Source organism: Triticum urartu, chromosome 4 (genome assembly GCF_003073215.2).
Source record: "Triticum urartu cultivar G1812 chromosome 4, Tu2.1, whole genome shotgun sequence".
NCBI lineage: Eukaryota > Viridiplantae > Streptophyta > Magnoliopsida > Poales > Poaceae > Triticum > Triticum urartu.
This window is the reverse complement of record NC_053025.1, coordinates 7,368,038-7,383,793: the sequence shown is the minus strand read 5'-3', so window position 1 is coordinate 7,383,793 and position 15,756 is coordinate 7,368,038. Positions and strand designations below refer to the sequence as shown.

At 46.6% G+C, this 15,756-nt stretch overlaps 1 protein-coding gene across 1 annotated transcript; it reads right to left on the bottom strand.

Annotated features, from left to right (window-relative positions):
- Window positions 1–342: 342 nt before the first annotated feature.
- On the bottom strand, window positions 343–3,856 carry LOC125550182 (FT-interacting protein 3-like). The gene has a single exon (XM_048713114.1). The coding sequence runs from the start codon at window positions 3,669–3,671 to the stop codon at window positions 549–551; it is 3,123 nt and encodes a 1,040-aa protein (XP_048569071.1). The 5' UTR covers window positions 3,672–3,856; the 3' UTR covers window positions 343–548.
- Window positions 3,857–15,756: the final 11,900 nt, after the last annotated feature.

Below are 15,756 nucleotides of genomic sequence, written 5' to 3'. Positions count from 1 at the left end.
CCAAAAGGCAGATGTACACATTGTACAATCGTTATCAATAGAATGTATTTGCAAAAGCCAAGAAGATCTATACATCTTCTTTCTTCAGTAAGCCATGAAGATCTACACATCTTCTTCCTTCAATCTTCAGTAACCTGTAGAATGTATGCAGATGGTGAAATAGCTTCCAGGAGCTGCATACATTTCTATGTAGAATGTATATATGCAATTACATCTCCTTTCTTCAATAAGTTGTAGAACGTATGCAAGTTCAGTTGCCTTCAGAAGCTTAGTTTTAGTTGACTCTTGACTGTTTTACAGCATAAAGCAGTCTTATTTTCAGGATCATCAAGACTCTGGTTCTAAAATCAAAGAATACATTAGGCAGCAGCCATGCTTATTATTATTGAGATTAGCATCACTAAGTAGGCCTCAGAGGCTTTCTTTCTGTGTGCAACAAATGATCAAACGATGATCCCACTAAGCTAAGCAGCAGTGGATCACACCAAGTACAGCAAGCAACAGTAAGCAAGCTCAAAGAAAAACAATGATCGATCGATCCTAGCAAGCTAGAGCACCCGGTCGGAGAGCGACGGGAGGCGGCGGAAGAAGTTGAAGCCGGCGGAGGGCATGTCGCCGCGGAACCTGGGGTGGCGGAGGTAGAAGAAGCCCATGCCCAGCAGCAGCGCCTTGAACGGCACGGCGTAGAGCACCAGCGCGGCCAGCAGGCAGGCCACGGCGAACACCCCCGTCGCGCGCGGGTCGCGCCACGACAGCAGCGCCTCCACGCGCTCCCCCTGCGCGGCCACGTCGCCCAGCAGCGTCTGCGCGCGCCCGGCCACGGCGCGCAGCCGGTCGTAGCGCGCCCGCACCACGTCGGCGGGGCGGGCCGAGGGGAGGCCGTCGAACTCCTCGTCCAGCTCGTCGGGGCTGACGCTGTCGACGTGGGAGAGGCGCGGGTCCATGCCGGCGGGCTGGCGGGGGCGCCAGCGGTAGCGCCAGAGCAGGACGAGGAAGAGGTAGAGGCAGACGGTGGGGAGGATCATCTCCGGGCAGAGCACGACGGCGACGAGCAGCATGTGCACGAGCACGGTGGTGGGCGAGTGCTCCCAGGTGCGCACCCGATGGCCCCACCTGACGGCGGTGGCGACGTGGGAGAGGCAGCCGACGACGCGGAACCAGTTGGCCTTGCTCCGGCGCATGCTCCAGGCGTGCGTGTCCGTGTCCAGCATGTACTGCACCACCTCCGGCCCCAGCGGCGGCTCGGAGCGCGCGAGGCGGCCCGACACGATGCGCATGGCGGTGTGGCGCAGCACGTCCTGCTGCGCCGGGCCCAGCGGCTTGACGTAGTGCATGCGCGGCAGCAGCGGGCTGCCGTACGCCTGCATCAGCGTGAGCCAGGACGGGCAGGTGAAGCGGATGGCGAGCTCTAGCTCGCCCATCTTGCGCACGCCGATCGGGTGCACCGCCGTGAGCGCGTAGTTGATGGAGTAGACCCGGTTGGTGTCCAGCGTCGAGAGCCGGATGCGGAGCTTGCCGATGCGGGCGTCCTTTGGCGGCGGCTTCCCGGCGTCCACCATCTTGTACCTGGCGTTGTCGAAGACGGCGATGGAGAGCACGGTGCAGGGGTCGAAGACGTCCCAGGCGTACTGCTCGTTCCAGCGCGGGTTGAACTGGTCGAGGATGGTGCGCGTGCGCGCCCACTTTGGGCCGTACTTGAGCACCACGTACGCGTCGGTGGAGCCGCTGGCGCCGTCCTTGGCGATCTTCATGGGCACCAGGTTGGACGCGCCGCGGACGCCCACCTCCAGCATGCCCACCGGCGGCTTGGACAGCTGCTTGGACGCGGCGCGCACGTCGCTGGCCACGTTCGCCGCCTCGTCCAGCACGTGGTAGCCGCCCTCCAGGCAGACGCGGACGTGCACCCGGCCGGCGTAGGGCCGGGCCTCGTCGCCGCACAGGTTGAGCCAGCGCGAGGGCGGCTCGACCCGGTCGTCGGAGCGGCGGTGCACGGTGGAGAGCGGCACGCGCGCCTGCCCGACCGGCTGCCCGGAGAAGACGTCCTCCACGGCGACGGTAAGGAAAGGGTCGAAGGGCTCGGCGGCGACGAAGAGCAGGTCCTCGTTCCAGCTCGGGTTGGACGCCCCGGCGGCGGCGCTGCCGAGCGCGATGCGGCCGGTCTTGAACACCTGCGCGCCGAGCTGCGCCTTGACGTACAGCTCCGGGAACGTGGGCCCGAACTGCTGCTTGGCCTTGGCGGCGTCCGGCGGCGACGGCAGGCGCAGGTCCTGCGCCTGGATGACGCTGAGCCGGAGGTACCACAGCTTGGGGGATAGGTACGCCTTGGAGCGGGTGTGCACCAGGTTGCCGCCGGAGTCGGACTGCCACGCTTCCTGGAACGCCTCGTCGACCTGCGTGCCGACCCACACGGCGAGCATCACGTCGCACGCCGGGGCGCCGTCCTCCGCGTGCCCCTCCAGGGTGTACCACTGCGGCGCGAGCGCGCTGTCCGGCGGCGACCGCTTGGGCACCTCCTGCAGGTCGAAGGAGACGAAGCCGAGGTGCGCGTCCGGCGGGGCGGCCTCGCCCTCCTTCTCCGGCTTCTTGGCTTCCTCGTGCACGGTGACCTCCAGCGAGGAGGCGGTGAGGCTGGCCTTGTGGAACGCGAAGACCTGGTCCCACTCGCCGGCGTGCGTGGCGGCTCGGGTCCGCACGGCGTGGGCGCCGATGCAGAGCTGCGCGTACAGCGGCTGCGGCTGCTTGTCGCCACCGTCTTGACTCTTCTTGGCCTTGAGGAGCCGGACGAACAGGTAAGGCACGCGATCCACCAGGTCGTACGACGCGCTGCCGCCGCCCGAGGAGGCCATGCTCCGCTCGGCTGCCGTCTGGGGGAGGATCTCGAGGTCGCCGGCGACCCCGGCCGTGGCCAGCTGCATCTTGGACGGCGATGGCGGCGGGGCCTTGGACGGGGAAGGAGGCACCGCCACCTCCTTCTTGCCCTCCTCCTTGGGCTTGTCGCCGTCCTTCTTCTTCCCCTTCTCCGGCGACTTCTTCTTGCCCGCGTCCTCTGCCTTCTTCTCCTCTGGTTTGGCGTCCTCCGCCTTCTTCTCTTCCGCGGGCGGCGCAGCGTCCGGCTTCTTCTCGTCGGCAGCGGCAGGAGCAGCAGCAGCAGCTTCGGCGGGCTCCTTCTTGTCCGCAGGGGCGGCATCATCGGCCTTCTTCTCCCCCTCGGGCGCGGGGGCAGGGGCAGCAGGGGCGGGCGGCGGGTCGTCGACGACCCAAATCTTGAGGCCGATCTCGCCCTTGATCTGCGAGAAGACGCTGCGCTTCTCGAGCGGGTAGTAGACGAGCGCCTCGTCCCCGGCCCGGGCGAAGGAGGCGGCGGCGACCTTGACCTTGCCGAGGAAGGTGCCGCCGCGGCGGCCGGAGCCGGCGACGGCCTTCTTGTCGTTGTAGACGTTGAGCTCGAGCGTGTCGGCCATGGCGCCCGGGTGGTGGACGGGGAACTCGAGGCGCTCGCCCCAGTGCGGGTTGAGGTCCCGCGGGCGCGTGGCGGTGCGGCGGCGCTGGCCGTCGAAGTCGACGACGGCGTAGGCGCACGCCGTGCCCTGGCCGTCCTTGGGCATCAGGTTCCGCGCGTTGCACACCTCCACCACCACCCGCCGCCGCGCCCCCTCCTCCATCTCCACCATGGCTGGAGCAAGCAGAGCTTGGCCTCCCCTCGCCGGGATCCGATCCTGGAAGCTTCTTGGGAGCGGAAAGTGATTAAAGGCCACGGGGGTCGATCGAATCTGGGAGAAATCTGTGGGTGAGAGCGATGGAGGGGATGGGGATATGACCGTTGGAGGGAGGGAGGTTGACGGCGGGGAGCGGACGGTGACTGACTGGAGAGGGAGGCGGGGTGGCGCCGGGGGTTTAAAAGGGAGGAGGCAACGGCCGGGAGAGGTGGGGCCGGGGCCACGTAGGACGGGGGTGGACGCCACGTGGAGCGGTGCCACGGAGCCTTGTCCGGTAGTAACAGCGGCCAACGGCATTGACGCGACACGGCCGGAAATGGCGGCGACCAAACCCCCGGCCGGTTTCTCCTCTGCTTTTATGTTTTTTAAGTACTTATTTGACAATTTTTCATGTGTTTGTGTTTGACTTGGTGAGCCTAGGATCTTCATGGAACAATCAAAAAGATAAAAAGACAGCAACAAAAAATAGATACGAAAACCCTATTCTTACATGAAGCATACCGGGATTGCTAAATCTCAATCGAACCAAGCCTCAACCAATGTTATTCGTACGTGAAGATTTGTGTAAAATTTCCACTTTATTTTTCTTCTTCTTTTTTATATGTTCTATCACTTGACTAAGAATTGGTTAAATCTCAATCAGCTGAGATCTAGTTACACCCAGAGAATATATCAAATCTTCAGGTACTAGTGTTTCTTGATCGGCAACTACTCCCTTGATTTAGCTAATCGCCATCAGAATGAACTAATATGTAAAAGAAATTGCAGAACCTGTCTCGTACGAATATCATTGTCAACTAAACAAATCGATCCCGAGAGTAACAATATGCTCGGATAAAACAACCCCCAATCGAAAACTACACGGTTGAAAACAAACATGAGGAAAACAGAGTTTCAATTAGAAAAAGAGAGAAAAGTGTACATTTACATGATTTCTCTAAACAGCACATGTATATTTAAACGAGCACCTCACGCCACCAATTATGATATAACTTGGTACGCTTTTCGTCATCGAACAAGATGGTCGTCGAGGCATGGACTAAGAGCATCTCCAACAGCCGCGCTAAACTAGCGTCGCGCCGCAAATTAGGCCGTTTTAGCGCGCGCGCAACGCGGCGGGTCGCTCCAGCGGGCGCGCAAAAACGGCGCGCGCGCTATAACGGGTTGGGCGCGCGATCGAAAACACTTAGCCGCGCGATGTATTTCGGGCGCCCGCTGCAGCGCGCGGCACACTCCAGCGCTCGCGCCCGCACTTCCTCTCCCACTTCCACCCCCCGTCCGGTCGCGCCGCCGCCGCCGCCGCCCGTGCCCCCGGCGACCGTTCAGGCTTCCCCGGCCTATCCCCGCGCGCCCGCGCTTCCGCCCCATCCCCTCCTAGTCCCACCGGCCCTCGCGCGCCTCCGTCGTCCGAGGAACAGCGCCCGAGCGCTCGCTGCCGCGCCGCGCCCGCAAGGTGTTTGACAAAACGCCTACAAGGTATGTATTGCTCAAACTTCATGAATTTGATGCATGTTTTGAATTGTAGTTTTTATAGTATTGTATTGAACATTGTAGATGAGTTCGTCGTATGATTCTTCCGAAGAAGAATTTGATATTGAAGAGGAAGAAGATCTTGCAATGATCCTAGCTATGCATATAAAAAAACCGAAGCACGGTGGTTCGGTTATGGGTCGGCAGAAAATTTGGAGGGACAGGATCGATGCCCACAACAGATTGATCAGGCATTATTTTGCGGAGAATCCCATATACCCCGAGTCATATTTTCGTCGCCGTTTTAGGATGAGCACCAAGTTGTTCAGGCGCATTGTAGAGAAACTAGCGAGCCATGACCGTTTTTTTCAGCAAAGGAGGAATGCCGCCGGAGAGCTCGGGCATAGCACCTTTCAGAAGGTGACAGCCGCTTTGCGTATGTTGGCATACGGTATACCGGTTGATCTTGTTGATGATCACTTGGCTATGGGTGAGAGCCAAGCCATCATGTGTGTCAAGCGCTTTGCAGAGGGAATTATGCAAGTGTTTGGCGAGGAGTATTTGAGATCTCCCAATGCTGAAGACGTCGCAAGGCTATTGGCGATGAACAAAGCTCGCGGTTTTCCTGGCATGCTTGGCTCAATAGATTGTATGCATTGGAGTTGGAAGAATTGTCCAAAGGCATGGCATGGGCAATTCCACGGCCAAAAAAAGGGTTCCACTATAATCCTTGAAGCGGTGGCCGATCAGGAGGCTTGGATTTGGCATGCATTCTTTGGAATGCCTGGATCTTTGAATGACATCAATGTTGTCAACCGGTCACCACTGATGAATAAGATTGCAAACGGTGAGTTGCCACCGGTGCAGTTTGCAGCAAATGGCCGTACGTACAACTATGGCTATTATCTAGCGGATGGCATCTATCCAAAGTGGCAAACCTTCGTGAAGCCGTTGAAAAAGCCGGAAGGTAAGAAAAATCTTGACTTCCACAATACTCATGCGGCGGCTAGAAAAGATGTGGAGAGAGCATTTGGGATTTTGCAAGCCCAATTTGCTATTGTGAGAGGACCGGCTAGATTTTGGGATCAAAAAATGTTTTGGTACATCATGCACGCTTGTGTGATCATGCACAACATGATCATCGAGAATGAGCGTGGCCAAGATTTAGACTACTCACAGTATGAGCTATTGGGATATCCGGTGCGAGTGCGACGGAGGGCTGAAAGGATAGCCCGTTTTATTGCCTCCTATCATGCCATTCGGCGTCAAGCAACGCACAATGAACTTCAGAATGATTTGATTGAAGAGTGGTGGGCATGGCATGGACGACAAAGAGCATGATGATATCTGCATTCGACATTGTATTGTTCATGAACTATTTGTTGTGTTTATTGCATTTGTTGTACTGAATGATAAACTATTTGTTTGAGTTGTAATGATAACGAAATTAAACTATTTATTGTTGATTTATTTTGTTTGTTTCATCATTTTTGCTCATGTATATGTGGTTTGTGCGGCGCGCGCGCTGTATTTTTGCGCTCTGCTGGAGCGGCGCGCGCGCGCTGCATTATAGCGCGGCTGCTGGAGCCAGCGCAGGCGGGCGCGCAAAACCAGCCGAAGCGCGAGCGGCAAACAGGTTTTTTACGCGCGGCTGTTGGAGATGCTCTAAACACACATCAAGTCACGTTGCAAGGCAGCTCAGGGCCACGCTACAGTGGCCAACCAACCAAGGATTGTTCCGTTGGAGCCACGTCCATTTTTCATATAAAGAGCTTTGCAAAACCGGTCGATGTCCATGATGACATTGACCATCAAGCTTCTTCCCAAGTGCAATTTTCCAGTTCAGGTTGGAATTGTGCAATGGAATGCTCGCCCTTCCAGGCGAACACTCGAGACATTTTAGAGGGGTGGTAGGTTTACTTGGCCAACCATAGAAATGTTTGACTTTTAATTAAAGAACTAACCTACATTGGAATGGAGTGAATAATAGAGGAACTCTTGATGGAAAAGGCAATTGTCACTTTTGATGAATATCACAAATTAAACCGTCCTATGATCGCCACTGCTAAAAGGGTATGCCCGCGTCCATCCAAGTGAATTAACCCTCAATCGATTTTTAAAGGGCCCAGTGGTTTGCTGGGTCAACCATACGAAATTTGACTTTTGAGAGAGGGAGTTTGATGAGACTTTAGTAATTCTCATCCAGATGAGATTTAAATCCGTTCGAGAAGACCAATATACTCCATCCGTTCTAAATAAATGTCGCTGGTTTAATATAAGTTTAGTACAAAGTTGCAATAAGCCATCAGCACTTATTTTGGAATAGAAGGGGTACGTTAGAAAGGAGCGGGTAATATGTTGATCGATCAAATGCACATCCTAATTAACGGGGGCGTGGGCGTGAAGTTTTTTCCGCGGATTATCATGTTGTGCACAACAGCACAATTTGTAACACAGCTAAGATGTGTGCATCGCATAGGTTAGGTGGTCAATGTTATGTTTCGCACACCAATCATTCCATCCAAAAGTTGTACCAACCCATGGTGCCCAAGTGCCCAGCATACTTGTCCTCAATGGCACTCGAAAAGGCAGGCAATGCCACATGGAGCCCAAGCGCCCAACGTGCGTACTACGTGTCAATGACACTCGATCTCCAGCGCCCAGGTTAATTAGCTAGCCGTCCAGGACTCGAGGTCCATCCAGGTGGTAGCCCCGGTGCGGTTGAAAAGGCATTGCCACCTTTGCCGAATATCGCCAATTAAACGGCCCTATCCCTCGCCACTGCCAAAAGTTGCGTGCATGTAATGTAATGTACCGCAGCGCAGAGGTATAATAAACTCGTTGTCACCTTCGTTCAAATGGCTCCCGGCAACACCCACTATGCGGTCGGTGGCGGCTATCTATCCTGAATCCTGCAGCCTCGCAACGTCTATCTATCGACTTGAGGCACGGGGGGCGCACGAGCGCAGGCGACCCAGTTATCCGCTGCCGCAACAGCGTACGGACGCACCGGTCGCAACGTGTGCACCAGTGCCGTGCAGCACTGGGCACTGGAGCTGCGAGTGACTGAAATGATACGTGTACTGTGCACCTACCTGCACGGTATGGATCCGGATGGAATATACCACATACCAAAAGGCACGAGCGCGTTGTGCAGCTTGGAGACCTCTTCGTAATTTTATTATCTTTTTTCTTTTGCGGGGAAGAAAATATATATGCATGGGGCCGGCACCTGCATCATGTTGCATGCATGCTGCTGAGTCACCGGCTCGTGCATGTGCATGCCGCAACCGCCTCCGGTTTGGATCTGCCCAACACATGTCTGGTGCGTGCCTGTGCATGCATGGCTTGTGGCCTTGTGCACAAGCTCATTCGATCATGGCCACCAGCTTTGCTTAAACAAATCGTCTTCTTGTTAATCAATCATTATTATTATTACTTGCGACTGTTTGAGCCTAATTAAGCCCATGTTGTTTTGTCTGGGCTGGATCAGTTAGCTCACCCTCGATGATCGATCTCATCTCACCGTCGTTTTGTTTGTTGTACGTATAGTATAGTAGTACAATGCCGTACAAGCTGCACAGTGGACACGTACGCACATGTGCTACTACGTGCCGGACCGGCGAATCAACCTGTGGTTGAGTTGGTTAGGTGGACAGTGGTATCCCCAACCCACCAGGGTTCAAATCCTGGTGCTCGCAGTATTTTTGAATTTATTTCAGGTTTTCCGGCGATGCGCTTTCAGTGGGAGGAGACGTTCCCGTCGACGATGAGGCGTCTACGGTGACTTCGTAAATCTCAAGATAATATGCCGGCTCAATCTCTCAGAGATGCTCATAGAGGTAGGGTGTGCGTGCGTGCGTTCATAGGGGTGAATGTATGCACGTGTATATGAGCGCTTGTGTCTGTACTGATGCTCAAAAATACTACGTGCCGGACCGCGCGCACATCTCTCCGTCTTCATCTTTCTTTTCCTTTTTGCAAAAAAAACTCTCCGTCCTCCTCAACGGCCACAAGCCAAGAAACGCCATGGATTCACTTGTTCCCATACCTTGCGCCTTGTCTATCGTGTTTAATAACTTATTACTGTATTTACTTGCAAAAAGACAAACATTTTACTGTGTTACTTAGGGTCGTAATGTTCTGTCGGCCCGTCAGGCTGATGTTTTTTTTTCACCGTTAATTAATCTGCAGCTTGAAGCCAAATGCTGCCGTCATTATGAACGCCAGATTCCCTTCTTTTCTTTTATATATGATGATGGAACTTTGCTTCCATACACCCGTTGAAAAGTTTACGGATTCTGATGCGGGCTAAAAATGGCGATTAGAAAATACCCCTTCAATCAAGGATAATATGTATTCTTTTCAATCCAAATCAATCTATTCAATATCCTCGAGCTGCAAGCTGATATGGTGATAGCCTTTTCTTAAGTAACTTTAAGATTTGTGCAAATTTTTGAAGGAGGGTGCACGGAAGCAAAACTCATATACATGATGAAGAAAGACATAGATATTCTTTAGTCATAGTGTGTGTGAGACCAACTGCAGGCTGAAAGTATCATTTTTCGTATTTCGATTTCTCCGTCATCGTATCACGTTTGTGTATGGACAGAAGATGGTGGATACCATAACACTGAGAGGGCCGGAGAGAATCTCTCCATCGTTGGAGGAGGAAATTCTAGTATCGAATTATCGAGTTCTTACACATACTTTTCTGATGTACCTAAATGTTATCGTTGCGATTACCCATTTACGGGTAATGTTCAACAACCCCAAAATAATATTCTGGCCTGAAGGTAAACACCATTCTCCTGATCTAAGGACGTGAGTATACGTTAACACTTGACATGATTTACTGATAACTAAGTGACTATGTGATCTCATAATATATCATGGGTTAGGTCTATCCAATACCATTGTTTTTCTAGCAACATGCTCTCAATGTTGATGGAATCTTTGTTACTTTAACAACGTCCTATGATCAGGAAAACAAGATCATCATGCAACATGAACTACTTCGTGTGTATGTTTCAACACATGTAACTGAGTTTTCCTCTTAATCTCACATTCAAGAACCATTTCAGTTATAGCATAAACGTATAGACATTAATTATGAAGATGAAAATATGGGTTAGGTCTATCCAATACCATTGTTTTGCTAGCAACATGCTCTCAATGTTGATGGAATCTTTGTTACTTTAACAACGTCCTATGATCAGGAAAACAAGATCATCATGCAACATGAACTACTTCGTGTGTATGTTTGAACACATGTAATTGAGTTTTCCTCTTAATCTCACATGCAAGAACCATTTCAGTTATAGCATAAAAGTATGGACATTAATTATGAAGATGAAAATGAAATAATACATTATTATTTTCTCTAGGGCACACTTTCAACAATTTACCACCGGACGAACGTAATAAACTACCTCAGAAAGACTTGGTACATTAATTTATGGAGCAGTAAACATGGTAAGCCATCTGAAAAAGACTCCGTGCATTAATTAACCAAGCCGTAAACCTGGTAAGCTATATCAAAAAGGTCTGGTACATTAATTTGTCCAACCTTATCTTTGCTTTGGCAGTTATAACACAATTAATATTTTGAGAGAAGATAAGCATGAGCCTCCTATATAAACCCTTGCCATCCACCCGAGTTAGGCACACACCAAAACTTCTTCGATCGGATTCAAAGCTCACCATATCAGCACTGTAACTTGCAAAGTTTTCCACCAATCATGAGGACCCGCTGCATGTTCCTCCTAGTCCTAGCTGTCACTCTCGTGGTTCTGTCCCCAGGTACATTAATTCTTCATAGAAGTTATTTTCATCTAATGTTGTATGTCTATGCATGTACTCTTACCAAGTTCAATATTAGTATAACCATGGATGTAGTTGATCCATCGCAACCTACTGATTTTTGTATTTGTTAATTACTTCCACAGATGTGGCCGTGAAAGTGACGGCGGGTAAATGCAGACCAATAATCGACAAGGGTGACTGTAACTTGGATGTATGCAAATCGCGTTGCAACGAATGGAACGGGCACAGTGTCAGTAATGTTGCTACTTGTGTTCCCGACGGATGCCAATGTTATGTTTGTTTCTAATGCCCCACACAGGGTTAAAACATGATGTGACTTTGTCCCAACAAAATGTATTGGGAGTAGCTAGTTTCGACTGGCCGTCATTGCTTATCTAAAACAAAACGATGATCACAAGACTTAGCTGTATATCACAAATTTGTTACTAATATTCGGTACTGCGATTATCCATGTAAATATTGCAGTATTGATTTCAGTACTGAAAAACAGCTAGATGAACGCATGACTCAATTCTATATCACTAATTTCGGTACTAAAATATAGCATTGAGATTAACCAGGTTAATATTTCAATACTGAAAAACAGCACCATGATGACCCGGCTGAGTTGTATATTACTAATTTCGATACTAAAATTCAGTATTGTGATTATCCACTTTAATATTTCAATATTGATTTCAGTACAGAAATACGGCACCAAGATGACCCGACTACGTTCTATATCATTAATTTCGGTACTAAAATATAGCATTGAGATTAACCACGTTAATATTTCAATACTGAAAAACAGCACCATGATGACCCGGCTGAGTTGTACATTACTAATTTCGATACTAAAATTCAGTATTGTGATTATCCACCTTAATATTTCAATATTGATTTCAGTACTGAAATACGGCACCAAGATGACCCGACTATGTTCTATATCACTCATTTCGGTACTAAAATTCATTATTGCGATTATCCACTTTAATACTTCAATACTGATTTCAGTACTGAAAAACAAAACGACGATCACCCGACTCACATCTATATCACTAATTTCGGTATAAATTTTACTATTGCGATTATCCATGTTAGTATTTCAGTATTAATTTGAGTACTCAAAAATAGCATGACTAACACATGACTCGGTTCTATATCACTAATTTCAGTACTAAAACTTAGTATTGTGATTATCCACATTAATATTTAATATTGAAAAACCGCACCACGATGACCCGATTCGATTGTATATCACTAATTTCGGCACTAAAATTCAGTGTTCTGATTAACGACGTTAATATTTCAGTACCGATTTCAATCCTGAACTAGAGCACCAAGATGACACGACTATGTTCTATAGCACTCATTTCGGTACTGAATTCAGTATTGCGATTATCAACCTTATTATTTCGATACTGATTTCAGTACTGAAATACAAAATGAGATCACCCGACTCACTTGTATATCACTAATTTTGGTAGTAAAATTCAGTATTGTGATTCTTCACGCTAATTTTTGAATACTGATTTCAATACTAAAAACAGCACTAGGATGACGTGACTCAGTTTTACATCACTAATTTCGATATAAAATTCAGTATTGCGATTATCTATGTTAATATTTCAGTATTGATTTGAGTACACAGAAATAGCACGACTAACACCTGACTCAGTTCTATATCACTAATTTTGGTATTAAAACCCAATATTATGATTATACATGTTAACATTTCCGTACTAATTTCGATAGTAAAATACAACACCATGATGACCCGACTCGGTCGTGTATCACTAATTTTAGTACTAAAATTCAGTATTGTGATTATCCACATTAATATATCAATATTGATTTTAGTACTGAAATATAAAGTGACGATCATCACACTCAGTTGTATATCACTAATTTTGGTATTAAAATACAGTATTGCGATTATCCACTTAATATTTCAATACTGATTTCAAGACTTAAAAACAAAACGATGATAACGTGACTTAGCTGTATATCACAATTTTGTTACTAATATTCGGTACTGCGATTATCCATGTAAATATTGCAGTATTGATTTCAGTACTGAAAAACAGCTAGATGAACGTATGACTCAATTCTATATCACTAATTTCGGTACTAAAATATAGCATTGATATTAACCACGTTAATATTTCAATACTGAAAAAACGGCACCACGATGACCCGGCTGAGTTGTATATTACTAATTTCGATACTAAAATTCAGTATTTTGATTATCCACCTTAATATTTCAATATTGATTTCAGTACTGAAATACGACACCAAGATGACCCGACTATGTTCTATATCACTCATTTCGGTACTAAAATTCAGTATTGCGATTATCCACTTTAATACTTCAATACTGATTTCAGTACTGAAAAACAAAACGACGATCACCCGACTCACTTCTATTTCACTAATTTCGGTATAAATTTTACTATTGCGATTATCCATGTTAGTATTTCAATATTAATTTGAGTACTCAAAAATAGCATGACTAACACAAGACTCGGTTCTATATCACTAATTTCAGTACTAAAACTTGGTATTGTGATTATCCACGTTAATATTTAATATTGAAAAACTGCACCACGAAGACCTGATTCGATTGTATATCACTAATTTCGATACTAAAATTCAGTGTTCTGATTAACGACGTTAATATTTCAGTACTGATTTCAATACTGAATTAGAGCACCAAGATGACCCGACTATGTTTTATATCACTCATTTCGGTACTGAATTCAGAATTGCGATTATCCACCTTATTATTTCAATACTAAACTGAAATACAAAATGAGATCACCCGACTCACTTGTATATCACTAATTTTGGTAGTAAAATTCAGTATTATGATTCTTCACGTTAATTTTTGAATACTGATTTCAATACTAAAAACAGCACTAGGATGACGTGACTCAGTTTTATATCACTAATTTCGGTATTAAAATTCAGTATTGTGATTATCCACTTAATATTTCAATAATGATTTCAAGACTTAACAACAAAACAATGATCACGAGACTTAGCTGTATATCACAAATTTGTTACTAATATTCGGTACTGCGATTATCCATGTAAATATTGCAGTATTAATTTCAGTTCTGAAAAACAGCTAGATGAACGCATGACTCAATTCTATATCACTAATTTCGGTACTAAAATATAGCATTGAGATTCACCACGTTAATATTTCAATACTGGAAAACAGCACCATGATGACCCGGCTGAGTTGTATATTACTAATTTCCATACTAAAATTCAGTATTGTGATTATCCACCTTAATACTTCAATATTGATTTCAGTACAGAAATACGGCACCAAGATGACCCGACTATGTTCTATATCACTAATTTCGGTACTAAAATATAGCATTAAGATTAACCACGTTAATATTTCAATACTGAAAAACAGCACCATGATGACCCGGCTGAGTTGTACATTACTAATTTCGATACTAAAATTCAGTATTGTGATTATCCACCTTAATATTTCAATATTGATTTCAGTACTGAAATACGGCACCAAGATGACCCGACTATGTTCTATATCACTCATTTCGGTACTAAAATTCAATATTGCGATTATCCACTTTAATACTTCAATACTGATTTCAGTACTGAAAAACAAAACGACGATCACCCGACTCACATCTATATCACTAATTTCGGTATAAATTTTACTATTGCGATTATCCATGTTAGTATTTCAGTATTAATTTGAGTACTCAAAAATAGCATGACTAACACATGACTCGGTTCTATATCACTAATTTCAGTACTAAAACTTAGTATTGTGATTATCCACATTAATATTTAATATTGAAAAACCGCACCACGATGACCCGATTCGATTTATATCACTAATTTCGGTACTAAAATTCAGTATTCTGATTAACCACCTTAATATTTCAATATTGATTTCAGTACTGAAATACGGCACCAAGATGACCCGACTATGTTCTATATCACTCATTTCGGTACTAAAATTCAATATTGCGATTATCCACTTTAATACTTCAATACTGATTTCAGTACTGAAAAACAAAACGACGATCACCCGACTCACATCTATATCACTAATTTCGGTATAAATTTTACTATTGCGATTATCCATGTTAGTATTTCAGTATTAATTTGAGTACTCAAAAATAGCATGACTAACACATGACTCGGTTCTATATCACTAATTTCAGTACTAAAATATAGCATTAAGATTAACCACGTTAATATTTCAATACTGAAAAACAGCACCATGATGACCCGGCTGAGTTGTACATTACTAATTTCGATACTAAAATTCAGTATTGTGATTATCCACCTTAATATTTCAATATTGATTTCAGTACTGAAATACGGCACCAAGATGACCCGACTATGTTCTATATCACTCATTTCGGTACTAAAATTCAATATTGCGATTATCCACTTTAATACTTCAATACTGATTTCAGTACTGAAAAACAAAACGACGATCACCCGACTCACATCTATATCACTAATTTCGGTATAAATTTTACTATTGCGATTATCCATGTTAGTATTTCAGTATTAATTTGAGTACTCAAAAATAGCATGACTAACACATGACTCGGTTCTATATCACTAATTTCAGTACTAAAACTCAGTATTGTGATTATCCACCTTAATACTTCAATATTGATTTCAGTACAGAAATACGGCACCAAGATGACCCGACTATGTTCTATATCACTAATTTCGGTACTAAAATATAGCATTAAGATTAACC

What these genes read in the sequence shown, in the direction of transcription:
- LOC125550182 (XM_048713114.1), bottom strand. Translation starts at nt 3,671, where the DNA reads ATGGTGGAGATGGAGGAGGGGGCGCGGCGGCGGGTGGTGGTGGAGGTG.